At 39.7% G+C, this 21966-nt stretch overlaps 2 protein-coding genes across 2 annotated transcripts in view; one reads left to right on the top strand and one right to left on the bottom strand.

Moving 5' to 3' along the window:
- Positions 1-21966, bottom strand: part of CMSS1 (cms1 ribosomal small subunit homolog) — a 458560-nt gene that overhangs the window by 249430 nt on the left and 187164 nt on the right. The window lies entirely within an intron of this gene.
- FILIP1L (filamin A interacting protein 1 like) overlaps positions 1-21966 on the top strand; it is a 282964-nt gene that overhangs the window by 179498 nt on the left and 81500 nt on the right. The window contains exons 2-4 of the mRNA XM_010368832.2: positions 11256-11517; positions 12260-12433; positions 17922-18100. Coding sequence (XP_010367134.2) covers positions 11266-11517; positions 12260-12433; positions 17922-18100 — 605 coding nt within the window. The 5' untranslated portion in view covers positions 11256-11265. The remainder of the gene's footprint in view (positions 1-11255; positions 11518-12259; positions 12434-17921; positions 18101-21966) is intronic.

The following is a 21966-nucleotide window of genomic DNA, read 5'->3' as shown; positions in this document are numbered from 1 at the left end:
AAGCATTCACCTGATAAGCTAAACTGCAAGAAGTTTTCATTAAACACCTACTATCAACTTTTTGGATCCATACTTAAAATTCCTACAGAACCACTATCAGAAAAGCTGCTAAGATCTTCCCTGAGTATATACTTTTACCAATTCACTGCTTTAGTTGTGTTTAATATCTGGGAAGTTATACCCAATTCCACTCATATCTTTTTTGTATTATTTACTCATTTGTTTTAAAATGCATTATATAACAACACCAGGCTAATTTTGAAAAAAAGTTAAAGGAGAAACATAATTCAGTTTATTCAAATATCAACTAACTTCACTTTTCCATTTTTCCTTGCCTTTATATACACATATGTACATTTTACATAGTTAAAATCATAATGTACAGGCAATTTGGATCATGCTTTCCTCAGTTAGTACTATATCATTCATATTTTCCCACAATATTGTTGATGCTTTATAGTAATTACTTCAATGGCTTTTTAATTCTCTCTTTTTTTAAAATTATACTTTAAGTTCTAGGGTACATGTGCACAACGTGCAGGTTTGTTATATCCCGCATGTATACATGTGCCATGTTGGTGTGCTGCACCCATTAACTCTTCACTGACATTGGTATTCCTCCTAATGCTTCCCTGCCCCAACCCCCCACCTCGGTGTGTGATGTTCCTTTTCCTGCGTCCAAGTGTTCTCATTATTCAATTCCCATCTATGAGTGAGAACATGCGGTGTTTGATTTTCTGTTCTTGCGATAGTTTGCTGAGAATGATGGTTTCCAGCTGCATCCATGTCCCTACAAAGGACATGAACTCATCCTTTTTATGGCTGCATAGTATTCCATGGTGTATATATGCCACATTTTCTTAATCCAGTCTGTCATTGATGGACATTTGGATTGGTTCCAAGTCTTTGCTATTGTGAATAGTGCCACAATAAACATACGTGTGCATGTGTCTTTATAGCAGCATGACTTATAATCCTTTGGGTATATTCCCAGTAATGGGATGGCTGGGTCAAATGGTATTTCTAGTTCTAGATCCTTGAGGAATCGCCACACTGTCTTCCACAACGGTTGAACTAGTTCACAGTCCCACCAACAGTGTAAAAATGTCCCTATTTCTCCACATCCTTTCCAGCACCTGTTGTTTCCTGACTTTTTAATGATCGTCATTCTAACTGGTGTGAGATGGTATCTCATTGTGGTTCTGATGTGCATTTCTCTGATGGCCAGTGATGATGAGCATTTTTTCATGTGTGTGTTGGCTGCATGAATGTTTTCTTTTGAGAAGTGTCTGTTATATCCTTTGCCCACTTTTTGATGAGGTTGTTTGTTTTTTTCTTGTAAATTTGTTTGAGTTCTTTGTATGTTCTGGGTATTAGCCCTTTGTCAGATGAGTAGTTTGCAAAAATGTTCTCCCATCCTGTAGGTTGCCTGTTCACTCTGATGGTAGTTTCTTTTGCTGTGCAGAAGTTCTTTAGTTTAATTAGATTCCACTTGTCAATTTTGGCTTTTGTTGCCATTACTTTTGGTGTTTTAGACATGAAGTCCCTGCCCATGCCTATGTCCTGAATGGCATTGCCTAGGTTTTCTTTTAGGGTTTTTATGGTTTTAGGTCTAATATTTAAGTCTTTAATCCATCTTGAATTAATTTTTGTATAAGGTATAAGGAAGGGATCCAGTTTCAGTTTTCTACTTATGGCTAGCCAGTTTTCCCAGCACCATTTATTAAATAGGGAATCCTCTCCTCATTTCTTGTTTTTGTCAGGTTTGTCAAAGATCAGATGGTTGTAGATGTGTGGTATTATTTTTGAGGACTCTGTTATGTTCCATTGGTCTATATCTCTGTTTTGGTACCAGTACCATGCTGTTTTGGTTACTGTAGCCTTGTAGTATAGTTTGAAGTCAGGTAGTATGATGCCTCCATCTTTTTTCTTTTGGCTTAGGATTGTCTTGGCAACGTGGGCTCTTTTTTGGTTCCACATGAACTTTAAAGTAGTTTTTTCCAATTTTGTGAAGAAAGTCATTGGTAACTTAATGGGGATGGCATTGAATCTATAAATTACCTTGGGCAGTATGGCCATTTTCACGATATTGATTCTTCCTATCCATGAGCATGGAATGTTCTTCCATTTGTTTGTGTCCTCTTTTATTTCACTGAGCAGTGGTTTGTAGTTCTCCTTGAAGAGGTCCTTCACATCCCCAGCCTCACTGCCATCTTGCAGTTAGATCTCAGACTGCTGTGCTAGCGATGAGGGAGGCTCCGTGGGTGTGGGACCCTCTGAGTCAGGCACAGGATATCATCTCCTAGTGTGACGTTTGCTAAGACCCTTGGTAAAGTGCAGTATTAGGGTGGGAGTGACCCGATTTTCCAGGTATTGTGTGTCACGGTTTCCCTCGGCTAGGAAAGGGAATTCTCTTCCCCTTTGTGCTTCCCAGGTGAGGTGATGCCATGCCCTGCTTAGGCTCTCGCTCGGTGGGCTGCACCCACTGTCCTGCAGCCACTGTCCAACACACCCCAGTGAGATGAACCCGGTACCTCAGTTGGAAATGTAGAAATTACCCGTCTTCTGTGTCACTCACGCTGGGAGCTGTTCCTATTCGGCCATCTTGGAACCGCCCCCCATGCATATCTTTAAGAAAGACCCTGGGCTGAAGGGGCACAATCAAAATGTGTTTGTGAGTTGTGGGTGGAGGAGACTGAAACTAGGTGGTATAAGAAATGGATCAAGAAACTGAGTGTTTCATTTGGAATAAAGAAGAATAGAGTCCTTTTGGTTAAAGGACTACATTGTGGCAAGAAGAGTAGCTTGGCTTGCTTTAGCTCTGGAGGCAGAACTAGGATACATAAACCAAAGTTCCTGGGAGCTGGATTTCAGCTCACAACAAGGAAGCACTTTGGGACACTCACAGGTATATAACAAGTGAGCAGGTGATGATGGAAAATACTGAGTGCCTGATACTCTGGGTGATGGATGAGATGACTACTGCACCACCTTCTGAAGCTCTTATTTGATTTTCTCTCTGTGGCTTTGACTTTCTCTTAGGACTTAGAATCCTTGGGAATATGAACCTGAATCATACACCCCACTTTCCAATCCCTTGTCTAAAGAATTGTCTATGCCCTACAAGGAAAAATATCACTAAGAAAATGTTTCAGTGATTTTTACTGAAAATAGGAGAAAAAAGATCAAGGAGGCTTATTGCTAAATTAGGTTATCTTGTTGTCAATTTGTCTTTTTTTAGCCATCAGATAGCTTTATTGCAGCTGGCTGAACTGAGTTTAGTGTCTTCAAATGTGGGTGACTAGGGCAATAAAAGGAAACGTTTTGTTTTTTGAAAGACCACATAAAATACCCAACAGGATTTTTTCCCCTAATCTGGCCATGTGAGCACAACCTGGCTGTTCTGCAACTGAGCACTATTAACATCTATTTATAGCCACTATTTTCATAGATGAATCACATTTACCGTAAGTCAGTTAATATTAAAGGGGCCAACCAGCTCTGCTGAGAACCCCATAATCTTAATACATCTCTTTCCATTCTCCTCTCAGGGAACTAAATCTCAGCTTAAAGGTTCTGTGTAAAGATAGGGGGAAATGCAAGTGCAAATGTAAAGACAGCAGACAGTCTGCCCTCTAAACTCAGCAAAGTATGCGGTGTTAAATATATTCAAACTTAAAGCTTTGGATCACTCCCAGCTTTGTTCCTCAGCCATGAGTGTCCTACAGTTAGCACAGACTCACTCCGTGTTATGCAGTCTTCTTGCCATCAAAACAAACAATTTATGTCTAAAATTTCCCCCTACACCAAGTTTAAGTGACACTGCCTTAATAAAATGTTACATGCTTAAAAACAGAACTAATGATGGTTAATGGTGCTGTCAATTAAAAAAAAAAGTAGTGTAGTGCATACTCAGTTCATTTCATGCATGTGAGGGTGTCTGTGAGAGGGCTGGGGGTGAGGGCTAGCAGATCAGCGTATTTATGATCAAAAGTTTACAAAATTCAGTGAAATTAAATGGAGATTTCCAGTAAGTTATGTGGATCTAACATTTCTTCCCCACCCAGCATGAGTGTGCATGTGCACTCACACACACACACTTCCTGAGCTTTTCATAGCCACCAGTGCTGCCCTGAAATTGATATTAATTTATTTGTCTTTGCTATCTCTTATGAGAGTCTCCACGCGTAATTCACCTTTACCAACCCTCTTCCTACAGGTTTTTTTTTTTTTTTTTTTCATTTACTTCAGGCTAAAATTCTTTAAGATAAATAAATGAACTGAAGCGCTTAAAACAGTGCCTGGCATGTGGTAAGAGGTCTATACACAGCTACTTCAGTAGGTTCTCAGTACCCTTTTTCTAAATTTCTAGCCAGTGGTTCACAAATGAATCATCTTTACCATGAGGCAGCTCCTATTCAGAGCCAACCAGCTCTGCTGAGGACTGCACGATTCAATCACTCAATAAATCCCTGCTGAGGTCCAACTCTGTAGGACATGGGGATACAGACATGAACAATAGGGGCCCTGTGCTCACCAAATATTAATAATAAACCCATTAGCAAGTACCATTATCTCCATTTTACATTTAAAGGCTCACAGACGCCCAATGTTGGAGCTGTGATTTAAGACCAGTTTTATTTGATTCCACAATCTCATAGTCTTTCTATTAAGACATGTCTGCTGCCACTTCAAGATGATAGCAGTGGTTGAGAAAAGCACATGAAAATTTAAAAATAACTACGAATTCAAATATATAGGTTTTGCACATAAACAATATATGAAAACAGAGTAACTTTACTGAATAGACTCAAAGGCTAGGGGTTTGTGAATTTACATTACTCACATTTTTGTGCAATTCTGGATACTCAGAATTCAACAAATTGGAGATTGGTCCAGATATGAAAATAAGGTAGGCCGAGCACGGTGGCTCATACCTGTAATCCCAGCACTTTGGGAGGCTGAGGTGGGTGGATCACCTGTGGTCAGGAGTTCGAGACCAGCCTAGCCAACATGGTGAAACCCCATCTCTACTAAAAATACAAAAAAATTAGCCGCATGGTGGCAGGTGCCTGTAATCCCAGCTACTTGTGAGGCTGAGGCAGGAAAATTGCTTGAACCCTGGAAGCAGAGGTTGCAGTGAGCCGAGATCACGCCACTGCACTACAGCCTGGGTAACAAGAGCAAAACTCTGTCTAAGAAAGAAAGAAAGAAAGAAAGAAAAGACAGAAAAGAAAGAAAAAGAAAAGAAAAGAAAAGAAAAGAAAATAAAGAAAGAAAAAAAGAAAGAAAGAAAGAAAGAAAGAAAGAAAAAGAAAGAAAGAAAGAAAAATTAAGTTAGTTAAAACAAAATTGTCTAGCACAATACTTGACATAGTAGGGGCTTCATTTCATAAATGTTGAATAAATTAATGTTAAACCAGGATTTTTCCTTTACTATGTATACCTTTTTATAAGAGCTAAGTAGATGCAGCATAGTGATTTAGTAGGCTCTGAAGCCAGACTGCCTAAATTACGGCCTGACTCTGACTCTGCCACTTTTTAGCAGTATGACCTTTGGCAAGTTATTTAAAAAGGCTTCAAGCGGGCCGAGCGCAGGTGGCTCATGCTTGTAATCCCAGCACACTGGGAGGCCGAGGTAGGCGGATCATGAGGTCGAGATCGAGACCATCCTGGCCAACACCGTGAAACCCCGCCTCTAGTAAAAATACAAAAATTAGCTGGGTGTGGTAGCGTGCTCCTGTAGTCCCAGCTACTCAGGAGGCTGAGGCAGGAGAATCCCTTGAACCTGGGAGGCGGAGGTTGCAGTGACACGAGATCGTACCACTGCATTCCAGCCTAGGCGACAGTGTGGGATCTGTCCCCCCCCCCCAAAAAAAGAAAGGCTTCAAGCTTCAATTTCTTCCTCTGCAAAATGAGGTAATAACAAATGTTTTTGAGAGGATTAAATGAGTTAATCAAAGGAAGGCATTTAGGATGGGCTTGTATATGATCAGGAATGAATACATGCTAGCTATCATTATTATTATTATTTTCTTTCTCTAAATTGGAGTAGTTTTGCTTGGCTACCTCAATATCATATTAAATGACCAAGACCAAAAATGATTTCTTTTATTGAGGCTTTTCACTTACTTGATACAAGCAAAAATATCCTCTAGTCACATCTACAATTCTAAAACAAAAATGAGTAGGAAAATGAAGACTAAAAAGTATGTCTAAATAGCACCTAACTATGTAGAGTAATTTTTAATATACAACATTAATAAAGAATGATTTTTAAAATCTAACTTTTATAATAAGGGATTGGCTGGGGGGGCTGCTGGAGGAAGGTAATGAGTAGAATAGACCTCTATTTACATTTGGCCATTTTCTGTAAATAAATTAAGTAAATAATTACAAACTCTCTTCTAGTCCTCTTGCATGGACACATCCTTACCAAGATCCACCATGATTTCAACTAACTTAAGCCCAAGTAAAACTGACTAAAGGAACTACATAGGAAAACAAAGCAGGATCTACTTCTTACTGCCAACTGCACTGTATTTGTATCCATAGATACAAGACAACAGAGAATCCCAGAATTCTAAAGCGGGAAATCCCGGGACTTCAAAGATCTTCTAGTTTCAGGTCCTAACCCTGCTGTCAGGGGAATCCATTAGCGGGTGAGGAACAGGGTAGAGGTCAAGGGAAACAATCCTTGGTCCTTGTTCCAGCCTGAATGACCTCATGGGGCCAACCTATCCCAATATTCTCATTTTATAAGCAACAACACAGACCCTGGCTAATTAAAGGCAGAGCTGGGATCAGAGGCTGGGTTTCCTGATTCCCAGGCTACACTCCTGAAGGTCATCATTCTATGGTTATGACAGTCACAGATAACAACACATTAGGCTGCGTTAAACTGACAACTAAGCAGGTTTTCTTCCCTTGCAAACTCACCAGGTACTATGTCAGCACTTTATAAAGAATAAAGCATCATTATTTGGTATACACAAAAGCAACTTTCCTTTTTTTTTTTTTTTTGGTACCCTGAAAATCCCAAACCACTGTTGCTATTACAAAATTTTTCTTTACACTAGTATGCACCCCTGGGCCAAGCACAGATGCATTAAAAATTTGCCAAGAGAAACAATGAAGTCACTGATAATACAAAGCATGAGAGTATCATGAAATTCATGTCTTTGTTTGCTTCCTCTAGATACTTAATTACTTCTCATTACTGATCATTTTGTGGTTACTGGCAGAGGGGCAAGGAAACTCCACCACTGTAAACATGAAGAGACATATGCTCCTCAGTAGACCAGAAGTCTGCACATGATGGGTCTGTTCACAAATCCAGTGTGAGCACCACTTCATTATCAGTGAGAATGTTGACGCTACTATCCCCAGCCTCCAAAGAGAATTGGTGGTCTCAGTAAAACTCTAATCTCTTTAAAAGAATAACAAACACAGTATAAAAATGTTTCAGGTCATTCCTTTTTTTACTACTTATGAATATCATCACTGGCAAATGATCTATGCTCTCCTGTCAGATTTCATCTAACCCACTTTAAGAGTGAGATGAGGAAGCTAAAATGTATACAGAGCTCCATTCAGTCTTCTGTTGTAGCTCAGGGCTGCCTTAAGCTAAAAGGGCACTACTTATGAACAATGTTTAGCAAATTACCCTGCTAAATAAAAGCTTACATTATCTTGGTATTCTGGAAGGGATATCCTAGATTAAGGTGATGAGGGCAGAGAAATTTTCATTGATTAGCAGCAGGATACAAGTTGATTCTTATCAGTAGGCTATTGTTCCACACAGGACTGTGTGGGCAAGAGGAAAGCATAGGAATTCATCATGTAAAAATGAAAAAACAAAAATCAAACCCTATGTACTTCCAGGAAATGAAAAGAAGTAAAGAACCAAATATATTTCACTCCTCTTTTAAACTAGACTTTTATTAGATTTTCACAGAAATCTGAATCTGTGGGTGTGGCGAACTTTTTCAAAGATGGCTGCGGTTAATTCCTTCCATTCCTTTGCAATGTGGCCTTTTATCTTCTTCCATGTAGAGGTGGAATCTGTTTCCTCAATCTCGAATCTGGGCTGACATTGTGACATCTTTCACAAATGAGGCGTTGGAGTTTCAACTCTCATGTTCTTGGAATGCTGCCCTGAGACCACCATGTGGGGAAGATGAGAGTCCACATACGGCTGAGATGAGAGGACCCAGCTGAGGCTCTCCTAGTCCAACTAACCAACAGTCAGATACGTGGGAGCCCATCTTAGACCATCCACGCCCAGAATCTCTGTAAGAAAGCTGAAGCTGTGGAGTAACCCACAGAATTCTGAGCCATTGTTATTTAGCCTCCATCCAAGTTTTGGGGTTGTTTGTTAAACACTAACATGTACCTGAGACAGTTGGGCACAAAGTAAAAGGAGCAAGCCAGTCACCCTAACGCATGCCCTTTATGTGTGGAGCACCAGGTCAGATACACCATGGGAGACGTGAATGAAGAATACATTTGTCTTAAAAATATAAGACAAAGGACATAGATGACCCTATCATTCATGTGTGAACATATCTATAAATAAAGCAGAATGTAATATTTACCTATATAAAATATATTTATGTAACAACCTTCCATTATTTCTATAGCCCAGAGTAAGGATATTCCTAGGTGTTCAAGAAAAAAATACAATGGGGGTGGGGAAAGATCATTAGAAATCCTATTTATGTATAAATTTTCATTTTTTTCTTTTTTTTGAATGCTTTTATAGAGCACATAATATACTGTGGTAGTACATTAATATTTTTATAAATAAATAAATATACACACAATGAGGTTTCTCCCAATCTTATCTCTTACACATCCCCAACCTCCCATTCCTACACAAAAATATCCCTTCTATGCCTTTGCTTTTCTCCAATAAATGAGCCCTTCCCTGGCTACCTAGGGAAGAGCCAGTGACAACTACTGTCACACATCATTGTTAATCTATACGGTATTTGTAAGGAGTCTCTTCAGTAAGGCTATAGGCATTTTTTGGACAAGGTGTTTATACCCGTGTATATATGCATTTGTCTTAGGCAATACAGCATAATGGCATTACGGCATGATTTTTAAGAGTGTGAGTCCCTGAGCCAGGTTTCCTAGACTCACATCCCAGTTTTGCCACTTACTAGCTGTGCAGCCTTCAGTAAGTTTCCCATGCTTCCATTTGTTCACTGTAAAATGGAGATAGGAATATTCCTTACCTCACAGTGTTGTTGTGAGACTTGAATGAGCTAATACATGGAAAATGCTGAGAAGAATGCTTAGCACACATAGTAAGTGCTCCCTTACTTCCAGATCAGGTCTTTGGACCTAAAGAGGGTCAATGTCTTTTTTTTTTTTTTTTTTTTTTTGAGACAGAGTCTTACTCTGTCACCCAGGCTGGAGTGCAGGGCGTGATCCTGGCTCAATGCAACCTCCGCCTCCTGCATTGAAGTGATTCCTGGGCCTCAGCCTCCTGAGTAGCTGGGATTACAGGCGTGTGCCACCACACCCAGCTAATTTTTTGTATTTTTAGTAGAGATGGGGTTTCGCCATGTTGACCAGGCTGGTCTTGAACTCCTGACCTCGGGTAATCCGCCCGCCTCGGCCTCCCAAAATGCTGGGATTACAGGCATGAGCCATTGTGCCTGGCAATGGGTCAATGTATTAATTAAGTTCCACAGCTGATTTGTGACAGAATTCTTATGACCTAACACAAGGGGAAAAAATGTGCAAGAATGTTTGAAATAGCATTTTTTCAAATACTGAAAAAAAAAAAGTATTCAAAAACAGTAAAATGAACAAGTAAATGATGTACTATATAATGAAATACTCTTACAGCAATCAAAATACATAAACTACAGTAAAATGGAACAAGGAAGAATCTCAAAAATATAATCTAGGATGAAAAAGCAAGTTTTAGAAAGATACATTCAATATGCTGTTTACATAAGGCTTGAAAACATGCAATACTATACACTGTTCAGCAATATATACACATGTTTTTAAAAAGTATGAAACATGCAGGGGGATGATAAATACCAAGTTCGAGAGTACATGGTTACTTCTGGAGTGGGAAGGGAGGAGAATGGGTTTCAGAAGAGATACATACGTTATAATACATCTATAATACAGTACTTAAAAACTGTTTTCTAATATATAGTAAATTACTAAAATTTTGTAAATTTGTGTGGTAGCACGTAGCAGTTCGTTATAGTTTCTACACTTTTCTGGACACTTGAGTTTTTCAGATTTTTAAAGAAATACTACAAATTAAAAGGAAGGTACTGGCGATGATGAAAGTTTCATGATTTGTAGGGACAAACAGTAAAATTAATAATCTGCTTATATGCCACTGGAGTCAATTACAAGTTCAACTGATATTTTCTCTTCTAGTTAGAAGCCTCAACAGTGGAAGAATTTTTCTTCCTATTATAAGTTCATTTGGATGATTATATAATCAGATGCGGAGCTAATGTATCCTTTAAATATTAATTTATTTTATATTGTTTCCAGAATGGCCAACTACATTAGGTAACAGTGTCTCTGCTTTGAAGATGAGGGTCCTAAATATAAGCCCTTAGCTTACCCAAGGATAGATCTAGAATTTTAGAAGAATGTCAGGAATACAGGAATACGGCCAGGGACCAAGCCTTCATTCCTTTAATACTAGACTTGGCCTTCAAAACAAAGTAACGCAGTAATTCTGTAGCAGTAATCCTGCCATTTCTGTCCTAATGCACTTTTAAAGGCTAACAAATTTTAAAAACAAAACAAAAAACCCCATAAAAACCCCCAACAATTTTTAAAGGAAATACTATAAAGTAAATCTGAAGAAAGTCAGAAGAATTAGCAAAGTCACCATTTTACAATATTATAATTATGTTAAGTACATCTTAAGCAAGCACTTAGGCCATGGTTGGAGGTCTGACCTGGGTTCCGGAGGTGGAATGCTTGGGCGATGAAGTTCAAACACAGCCTGTTTACCCATGGACATAAGTGGCCTTAATCAAAGCAGAACACATTTTTTTAAATGTTTGCTTTAAAAGCAGAAGTGTAAATAAGACTGTGATTTATGAATCTGCTAATACCCTTCTCTGCTGTAGACATCAAAAAGATTGAGTTTGGGGCTGTGGTAAATATAACAAGAATGCAGACTTGTTAAAGCAGTAATAGGTACTCTTATTAAAACTCCATTTCCATTAAGCGTTACAAATTGTCTTCCCTCCTTCCAGGCTTTACAGAATGCGTTCCAGAGGCAGTGATACCGAGGGCTCAACCCAAAAGAAATTTCCAAGACATTCTAAAGGCCACAGTTTCCAAGGGCCTAAAAACATGAAGCACAGACAGCAAGACAAAGACCCCCCCAGTGAGTCGGATGTAATAGTTCCATGTCCCAAGGCAGAGAAGCCACACAGTGGTAATGGCCACCAAGCAGAAGACCTATCAAGAGATGACCTGTTATTTCTCCTCAGCATTCTGGAGGGAGAACTGCAGGTCAGCTGGGTTGGAGTTATCCCCATCATGCTTCAAACAGAAGGTTGCTTGTGAATTTGGTGTTCCTGCTGCCTCAGAAATAGATATCTGTGGTTCATCTGTGGTTCATACATGTGTGTACATGAAAGCAAAGCATAAGTACATATACAAAGAATTCTCCTCTGCCAACTCAAAGTGAAATTAATCCCATCTAAAGGGGCTGTCACGATGACATGTGATTGGCGTACAGGTTGTGAAAGGTCACGCCCTCTGCCCATGTTGGTCATGAGCTTCAGTGCACCTGCATGCATCAACAGCAATAATGCCAGATGACTTCGGGATTGGTTTAAACAATAGGTGCTTTCATACCCCAAGTGAACTGGCTCCTAGACTTGTCCTGGCATTATTAACCTACATGAAAATCTAGAAACAGCTGATACACATATAGGAGAATTTTATTTCCTACCCCCTGAAAATCCAAATGCTAGTACATTGATGGATATCATGATAGCTGCATCAAACACAATAAAAAAATGTAGTCCTCCAATGTTGTATAGTAATCACTTTTTAAAACATTGTGTTATTAGACTACAAGAAGGATGAAGGGATATAGTTTTGATACTTTTTACAGAAGTGTCAAAATGAAATATGATTCATTTATATTTGAAAGAGAAGAGAAAGCACTGCCAGCTATCACAAAAATCACTTGCTGAGACCGCTAGTAGAGACAGCAGGCTTTCTGAAACACTTTTTGTTCCTACAGGCTCGAGATGAGGTCATAGGCATTTTAAAGGCTGAAAAAATGGACCTGGCTTTGCTGGAAGCTCAGTATGGGTTTGTCACTCCAAAAAAGGTGTTAGAGGCTCTCCAGAGAGATGCTTTTCAAGCGAAATCTGCCCCTTGGCAGGAGGACATCTATGAGAAACCAATGAATGAGGTATGTACCACATCAGGGGTGTGTACTTGGGAGGCAGCCAAGCACTAGCCCTGCAGATGAGCACGATCTGTAACTCCTCTTTGATTCCTTACAGTTTTACTTTCTAACGCACTTAAAGCCTACACAAAATAGATAAATACAACAAGTTCAACAGGAAAGTTAAAAAGAATGAATCATAGACAGGATGCATCCACTAGGTTTGTTTCTTGAATTCAACAAAAATCTACCAAATGCCAGAGAATGCTCCCCCGCTCACATGCATGTGCAGACACACACACCCAAAACCACACAACATGCACACACATACATGTGCACACACAAACAGACACACACACCCTCTGGGAACTTGCAGGGTACCCAGGCTGTAATGAAAAACAGATAAAGTTCAACCATAGAGGTTAATTTTTTGAAAACGCTGAGGTATTATGTCATAGAAATTTTGAACATGAATGGAAATAATCTGAAGAACTGTCCAAGAAATAGAGGTTTTAAAAACATATATTTTAGATGAGTGCATACCTTCTTTTTCCTTCAAAGTTTAATGACAGCAAAGACCTTTCCCCCACCAAGTGTGCCTAGCAATTACAACCGCAAAGGTGGGCAGTCCCAACAGGGCCACCACTGGGGAAAAGGCAGTACTGCTTGCTCTTTTACTTGCTGACATTTCTGAAACCCTTTGGAATTATTATTTTATTCTTCTATTTTCCTCTGAGAACTTCATGGAAAATTTCATAATTTTTCATTTTTATAGAAAAGAAACAACTAGGAACATGAGTTGAGGCTGGAAAGTGAAAGCAAGTTTCAGACAAATTTCCCTCAAATAAACTCTGGCAACCTACCTCAGGACTGACCTCTAATGTCCTTGCTATTCTTGTCTTTGGTGTCTCATGAGAGAAGAGACTACTGTCTTGCCAAATAGTGAAGGAGTTTGGTCATATGGATCTGCTTCTCTAAGGGGTGAGGATGAGACCACCCAAAGTCTGTTGACTTGCACTTTAATCCAAATTTTAAACAAAAGGAACCAGAGCTGCATTCAAGTGAATACTGTTAAAACTGTAAACTGGCTCCCAACATATTAACTATGAAACAGTGTCAGGCACAAATTCCCCAGCCCCTGTGAGCTCAAATGCAAATTAATGATCTCTGAATATAACCCTAACAAAACTCTACAAATGGCATAACCCCTCAACACTTAAGTGTGAAATGAAACAGTTTGATTCCAAACTTATGTTGAAATCAGTGGAAAAAACTTTAATTACAAAATAATTCTATTGTGCACATGCAAAACTGGAAATATCCCCTTTCTCCAAATGCTTGCAATCCTAGCTCTGTAATGTGCCCCTGAAAATGACCCATAATCTGGCCCTGCTTTACAAGTCCAACCTTTTTTGATTACTCCTCCAACAGACAGCCCTATACACATACACCTCTCACATTCCCACCTCCATAATTTGTCAATTTTCCTCTCTTTCCTCTACTTCTCCCTTATGGATTTCTCTCTCCTCAGCTACCAGTTTATGCAATTCCTTGAAGCCAAAATAACTCCACACACACAACTCAGTTGTCTATCCTTTTTCTCAGTCTAGGAAGTACTAGGTGAGAGGGGAATGCCTACAAAATAAACAGTAAAGGGGAATTCTGCCTAGGATTTTCCTAGATAGAGCTGAAGAAAAAAAAGGGAGAGAGGGCAGTGCTCCCGCTGAGACCAGCTGTGACTGTACCCTAATTACATCAGAATAAGCACCTTGCATGCTAAAGTTATTCTTCTTTTGCATTCCCCCATCTTGAAGTGTTAACAGCCCCTTCTCCGTTTTATTTTCCTCATGTTCTTTTTGAAAAATCTAAAAAATCTCAATCATGTCTAGGGTAAACTAGAGGTGATTTATCTAATTCTTAAGGCAAAATAATTTAGAAGAACAAACTGCTCTTAGTTACATGACACGACAGGAACACTGACCTAAGATGAAAAACTGGTGGAAGCCTGTGAGCTGGAACCTGGCTGGGGCTGGGGCTGGGAGCAGAGGTGTGGTCAAGAGGGAGGGAAGAGTCAAGGACTCAGTCCACAAGAGTTTCGACTTCCTATTCCTTTCCAGCCTAGGGTTCTATAACAGAACTTACCTTAAAAAGAAATTAATAGCCTAAGGTATTCTTAGTTCTTCCAAAAAATATATTACAGAAAATATGGGCCAGGCACGTGGGGTCAGGCCTGTAATCCCACCACTTTGGGAGGCTGAGGCAGGTGGATCACCTGTGGTCGGGAATTCGAGACCAGCCTGACCAACATGAAGAAAGCCCGTTTCTACTAAAAATACAAAATTATCCAGGCATGGTGGCACATGCCTGGAATCCCAGCTACTTGGGAGGCTGAGGCAGGAGAATCACTTGAACCCGGGAGGCAGAGATTGCGATGAGCCGAGATCGCGCCACTGCACTTCAGCCTGGACAACAAGAGTGAAACTCCATCTCAAAAAAAAAAAAATAAATAAATAAAAGAGTCTCAGTATTATTAGCATAACCTAGGTCAAATCTTAAAATACTTTAAGCAATGGTATAGTTAAGCTTTTAAATTTAATTTTATTCATTTAGTTAATATGTATTGAAAAGCTCATGTATAGGAAAAGTTTTGGTGAAAGAGGAAAAAAGGTTTCCAGGTCTTGGCATTGAAAAAGCAGTCTTGAAGCACCATGGTGAGTTCTAAGAACTGCCTGAAGTCCAGTGTGGCTGAAAGTTGGGTAGGATCGGTGGGAAGATATGGAGTGAAGTTAGGGCCAAGGTGGCAGGAGGTTCAGATGGTGAAGGGTCTTTTGGCCTTGAACAGGAGAGTGGAGTCCCACTGGTGAAAAATCATGCTGTCAGTGATGAGGACAGACTGCAAGGAGGTGAGGCTAGAGGAAGGGAGACCACTTAAGGGGTCACAGAATAAATGAAGGGCACTGATTCCTTCTAGCTTTCCTTCCCGTTCCCTTCAAACAACCACCAACATATACAGGGGAAAAAAAACACAATGGAAAGCAAGAGTGGGTTAAATAAACCTTCTATTTTCTCTCTTTGATTTGAATAAAGTTTAATATACATATCTTGACAATTACAACAAGCTTTCCAAGGAGATACTGTTTTTGGATTGAGAAAAGCCTCTTTTAGTAATTCATTTATGCTTTACTGAATACCTACTATAATTATTCATATATTAATTCTAATGTCAATCTTGTGACAAATTAAATTGAATGTATTTTCTAAGTCAACTATTAACTTCCCTAAAGTAAAGCTGATCCTATCACTATTTCACTCTCAAATTGCAAAAGGAGTTGATTTGAATTTTCCTTACAATGGACTCTAATGTTTGGGCAACTGAAGATAAAATTTTCAGAGGGCTGCAGTGGTTGGAGACAGACTTCCATGACAATCAATACAAGAGCTCCCCTCTCAGAAGATGCCTCTGCCAGCAGGCAATACAACATAGCAGGGTCAGCTTTCACAAAAGGACTGGCTACATTTATTAAAAATCATCAACAGCAGTGTGGCATAATCAAGTATTTTGTGAATTTAAGCATTTGGAAGTCAGAGAGAATTGATTGGGTCCTATATGCTGGGACACCTCAGTTGTATTCCTTTTCTGAAATGACTAGGTCATTTTGTACCCCAGATTTCTAGTCAAGTACATTTCTAGTCAAACACATGCTTTTCAGGACACACAACTTAAATTGGTTTTAAATTCACACTGAGTCACACATTCTAAATCTTTTAAGACAAATGCAAACTGTAAAAATCAATCAACATTATCAGTTACTGCATCTGTATTAATCTAGAAAGTCGGGTGTTTTCAAAACCAAGTTCTTAATAGATCTTAATTTATCACTAGCAAAAGATCCTGAGTTAGCTCTTGCCAACATGTTTTTCTGGTGGCAGCTTACCCTGTGCCAGGCAAAATGGAGCTCAAGGCCAGGAGCTGATAAACCAGCCCAATGAGCCTGGCTGTCTAACTCTATCTGACTGTGATGCTTTTGGCCACTGGCATGTTCTTTACCACCTGGTTCTTCATTTATGAGGTCACCTCCACCTCCACCAAGTGCACCTGGGATATCTGCCACGCGCTCCTCATGTCCTTGGTGGTCTCACTCTTCCTGGTTATGGAGTCCTGTGCACCTGGGATATCTGCCAAGAGCTCCTCATGTCCTGAGGGTCTCACTCTTCCTAGGCTATGGAGTCCTGTCCTGCTGCTGTGGCTAAGTATCCATGGATAAGCTCCTAAGGGTACCAACTGGACAGCTTCTCTGAATCCCTACTTTTGCTAATCAAAAAAAAATTTTTTAAACTACTGCTGGAAGTGTCCCACATGCTGCTCACAATAAAGGCAGATGTGTGACAAAAAAAAAAAAAAAAAAATCTCAGTTTCCTTGCTTGCTTGTTTTGTTTTCAATCTGTGAACTAGGCACCTCTTATAAGCAAGGCACTCTGTTAGATGCCAAGGATTAAAAATAAAATAAATAAATAAAAAGGATGTAGGCCCTGCTTTCAGGGAGTTCACAGTCTAGCAGGGGAGACAAACACATATATCAGGCACAGGTTGATCATTTTGTAAAAAAGATGCAAGTACGGTGCTGTGAAAATCAGAAAGGACTTAGTGCTTACATTTGGTGACATTCACACTACACCAACACATAACAGATTATCTATCCATATATCTATTTTAATGGAAATACCTTGATGTATAATAAAATGAAAATCATGAGCATGTCCTGGCAGAGCGATCCAAGAGGCATATACTGGTAGAGAGAACTATAGGGTGGGCTGGGGCAGAAAGATCAGCTAGGGCAGCTGCGAATCCAGCACTGTGCAAGGATTCTCTAACTTCCTGTCATTCCTTTAATGTAGCTTCTCGGGAGAGAGACACAAGAGTGTTAGAAAGAGGTTTTGTGGAAATTGTTGATACCCACAGGGACACAGATTATTCTCTCAAGAAAAATTTGATTACAATAAAAAGACTACATTTGTGTTGAAATGCACCCAAAAGTATCAATTAACAAGAGAATAAACACTAAACAAGGAGAAAAAAAACCCATTGCTGGCCAGGTGCTGTGGCTCCCCTGGCTCCCCGCCTGTAATCCCAATACTTTGGGAGGCCAAAGCAGGCAGATCACCTGAGGTCAGGAGTTCAAGACCAGCCTGACCAATGTGGAGAAACCCTGTCTCTACTAAAAATACAAAAAAAATTAGTCGGGCATGGTGGCGCATGCCTGTAATCCTAGCTACTTGGGAGGCTGAGGCAGAAGGATCGCCTAAACCCGGGAGATGGAGGTTGCAGTGAGTCAAGATCACACCATCGCACTCCAGCCTGGGCATCAAGAGCGAAACTGTTTCAAAACAAACAAACAAAAAAACAAAAAAACCCATTGCTGAATTAATCAAAACAGAGACATTTCTAAAAGACTGAAAGACGGCTGTATATAAACAATTTGTTAACAGGCTATAAATGTGTTTTCTTTCGTAGTTGGACAAAGTTGTGGAAAAACATAAAGAATCTTACAGACGAATCCTGGGACAGCTTTTAGTGGTAGAAAAATCCCATAGGCAAACCATATTGGAGTTGGAGGAAGAAAAGAGAAAACATAAAGAATATATGGAGAAGAGTGATGAATTCATATGCTTACTAGAACAGGAATGTGAAAGGTAAGGCTGCTTTGGACAAAACAATGTCCCATTCTGCAATCTATGAGCTGGCCACTGTACCAGGTGTCAGGGATACAAAGGTAAATATGATACAGTCTCTGTACTCAAAGATCTCATAGTCCAGGGTGAGGAAAAGGACATGTCTGAAGACATTATCAGTACAACGTATGGATAACCAGATGTGTGATAAGGACTGTGGAACCATAAATGTTGGGCCCCTAACTTTTGAAGGGAGTGCCCTGTGAAGGCTGCAAAGACCATGCAATAGGGATCTAGTCCCTAGGCAAACAAGAATGAAAACTATATTCATGGGAAGGGGTGAAATAAGTATGTTAGTATAGAAGTGGGAAAAGAACCTGCATTTTGAGGGAACTCAAGCTTTTCACATGGCTACAGCAAAGGGCATGATTGTAGGATGAGAAAAGGAAAGGCTTGCCTTGAGCAGCTGGACTTTATACTGTTGGCCTGAAGGAGCAAATGGAAAATTGTGAAAGGGAAAATAAGATGATCAGTTATGCTTTCCTAAAGAACGGTTAAGGGAACATGGAGGAACAACTGGAGGAGCTTTAGACTGGGCACAGGAAACTCACATAGGAGGCAAATATCCAGATGAGAAAGACAAGGGGATGTGTTCCAATGGCCATGAGGTTAGGAGGGGGTGTGCGCAGAACTACTTACAATGTTTAGTCAATATGAATTAGTGACTGGTTAGACTGGAGAGAAGAGCAAGGGAAACAAGGAGCTACTGAGACGCACTCCTGGCTATTCAGGAACACATGAAATACAGGAATGGGGCACAGTTTTCTGGATTGCAGGATTTTGATCAGGCAGGATGGTTTATACTTGGTGAGTGGGTAGGAGATGAGTCCTGGTTTAGTCCTTGAGTGTGAGGTACCTTGGTATATTACAGTATCTGGTATAAAGAATAATATGTATAAAGTCAATCCATGGTAGGAAATACAGGTCTGTAAAAGGATGGGCTGGTGATATGGATCCGCAGTAGGTGATAGCTGAAACTGTGGGTGTTGGTGTGGTGAGAAGAGAGAATGCTGAAAGGGAACCCTAGAATACCTTAAGGCTTGGCAGTTTTCTGGAAGAAAAAGGGGTTGAAAATGGAAGCTGAAAAAAAAAAAATGGTGGAAGCTTAGAAGAACCAGAAGACAAAAGAAGGCAATTAAATGAAGCAAGCAAAGACTTTTTAAAAAGAGAGTGAACAGTCAAATAGCACCAAATAATGCAGAAAAGAATGAAATGTCCCAGGATTTGGCAATGAAGAAGATACTGAGGAACTTAATGAGCCATTTCAATAAGGCGGTAAGGGCAGAAGCCAAATTGCAATGCTTTGAAAAACAAAATAAGAAATAAGAATGTAGAAACTTAAAATGGGAACTAGTATTTTGAGAAGTATGGCTGCAAAAAAGGAGAGTTTGGTTGGTAAATATTTTCTAATCATATGTAGGGTAGATTATTTTGTTCTACCTTGACCCTCTATTCTGAACCACTGTAGACAGTATAAGCATCCATATGAAATTGAAAGGACTATTAACCCTCTCTATTGATACTGAAAAGATGGAAAGTAACCAATCTCAAATGGCTTATTCAACTACTTCCAGTTCATACTTCAGCTAGGTAACTTAAGTTAGTTACCTCAACATCCGGGCTAATAGCAAACTTTCATTTATTTTCCACATACTTTATGGTAGACATTTGTTCACAGTGCCAGAGAATCCATGGCACTTATATTCACTCTATTTTTTCCAGGAGGTTTATTTTTCACTACACAGCAGAGAGGGGGCAGGGGAAAGGTCTTACTAACTTGCTCCTCATGAACTCTGAAATATCTACAGGGGCAGATTAAAGGAGCACAAGAAATCTGACACCAAAGGAAGATTTGACTCAGACATTACAATATAAGATTTGTTATTCAATGAGACAATGTTATATTAAACATTATTTTGAACCTCTGTGGTTTGGCACTAGTGGCCTCATTTGGCCGCCATACTTATTTGGCACTAACTTGCTGAATACAGATACTTTCTTTCATCTTTCATTATTATGAACATTTACCAACCATGGTCAGAGTGTTGCCTGGCATAGAACAAAGAGGTACAGGCTGTCCCTGCCCAGGGGGCTTACCACATTAATGAAAAGGCAAGATGATACAGATTAATGGTAGGAATGTGAAGGGCTATTGGAGGAGAGTTCTGATATTCACTGTGTATCTCTACTATCTTCTGGAGGAAGGCTTGGGGGGGGCGGCTGTCCTGAAGTTATACTGGAATGTTGGGAGGCAGATGGCAAAGATTATTTAAACCAAGAGAGCAAAGAGGAACAACACTGAGAAATGGGAAGAAAAGATCAGTGGGAATAAAGGCCATGGGCTGGAGGAAAAGAAAAATTGTGGGAAAAATGTAAAGTGTATACCACTGAATCGATATATGAAGAATATATTTCTAAATATATAAAATGAATTTAAGAGAAATAATTTAAGAGATTTGCTTTATAGGATATAAAGTTTCCTTTATAGGATTCTTTGCCTTGAAGAATAATTAAAGTGAACACGCAATTAACAAGAAATAGGAAAAAGTGTCTATCACTCTCTGTTTAGCCATTCCAGAAGATATGAGAATATTCATCTGTTTCTATATGCCAAGGAACAGCTTCCAGATGGAATTCTTCGAATGTGACAATATCAAACTTATTCTCAACTCACTTGATGCATATGTGACTTCCCTTGCTTTGCCTGAACAACATCACAATTCCCGTATCTTGGTACTGTGGGCCCATTCACGTCCGCCCTTCCTGCTCTCCTGCCTCCTGCTGGGAGACTGCAGGCCTCATGAGGCATAACTGACTTCTACCTGCTTTAAAGCCATGCGCATCAAAGTAGTATTAAATGAATACCATCTAACGAAACAGGAAGTGGGGGAAACTAATGACTTCAGGTAAATAAATGCTCAGAGGAGGTGCTTACACACAAGACTGTGAAATACCCGTAGCGTGCCTTGCTTTCAAGTGATATGGCAAAACACACCATGACTGAGTCCTTCCAACTTCACTGAGAGTGCTTTCTCTCAAGCACACAGCTGCCTAGCACAAAAGTGAGGCTAACTTATCCTGAAGGGTCAAAAAACAATGTCTACTTCCTTCCTCAAACAAAGTGTTGTAAACCACTCCCAAACTAGCAACCTTCCCAGCAGTGAAATAAAGATATCATAACCCCAGTAAAAGGGAGGTTGGCTGAAAATAGATACAAAGGGCTATCTGGTTGAAACTCCGAAATAAACACGGTAAAGGTTTTGTGCTCACATTCTAAGTGTTGGTTTGTATCTACCTGGAAATAAAACAAAAATTAAGAAATACATGATTGAGGTAGTTAATGAGACCTCAGAGGATGTAATAATGGATGTTAAATTAAGGCTCAATTTCTGTGTTTTCTTTGGAGAATTTGTTTTATGTGGAAAACCCTAAAGGAGACTGATGTCACACATTGAGCTCAGGCCAAAATGTTTGCCAAGTGATGTCGCTGTCGTAATCAGTAAGCAATTGGCTTTCCCACTGAGGGTGGGTGGGGGCAGGGATCGGCTCAGGAAAGCCTGTTCCCAAGCATGTTAATGCAAAGTTTCCTTAGCTGTAATCTGTGCGGTTTGGTTTGTCCATATGGTAATATTCTATCCACGTTTCATGACAACTTTCACTGACCAGCTCCAACATGTGGATACGTGTGTCACCAATGACCTGAATTATGTACTTGGCTGAATTACAGGTGGAGTCTATGTAAAAGGTTTTTTTACACAAAAGCAATGCCAATAATTTTTGGCCTTTCTGTATGGCTTCACAGGAAAGCCAAAACAAAAGTCACTTTT

Source organism: Rhinopithecus roxellana, chromosome 1 (genome assembly GCF_007565055.1).
Source record: "Rhinopithecus roxellana isolate Shanxi Qingling chromosome 1, ASM756505v1, whole genome shotgun sequence".
Lineage (NCBI taxonomy): Eukaryota > Metazoa > Chordata > Mammalia > Primates > Cercopithecidae > Rhinopithecus > Rhinopithecus roxellana.
This window is presented reverse-complemented; position numbering and strand designations above follow the sequence as displayed.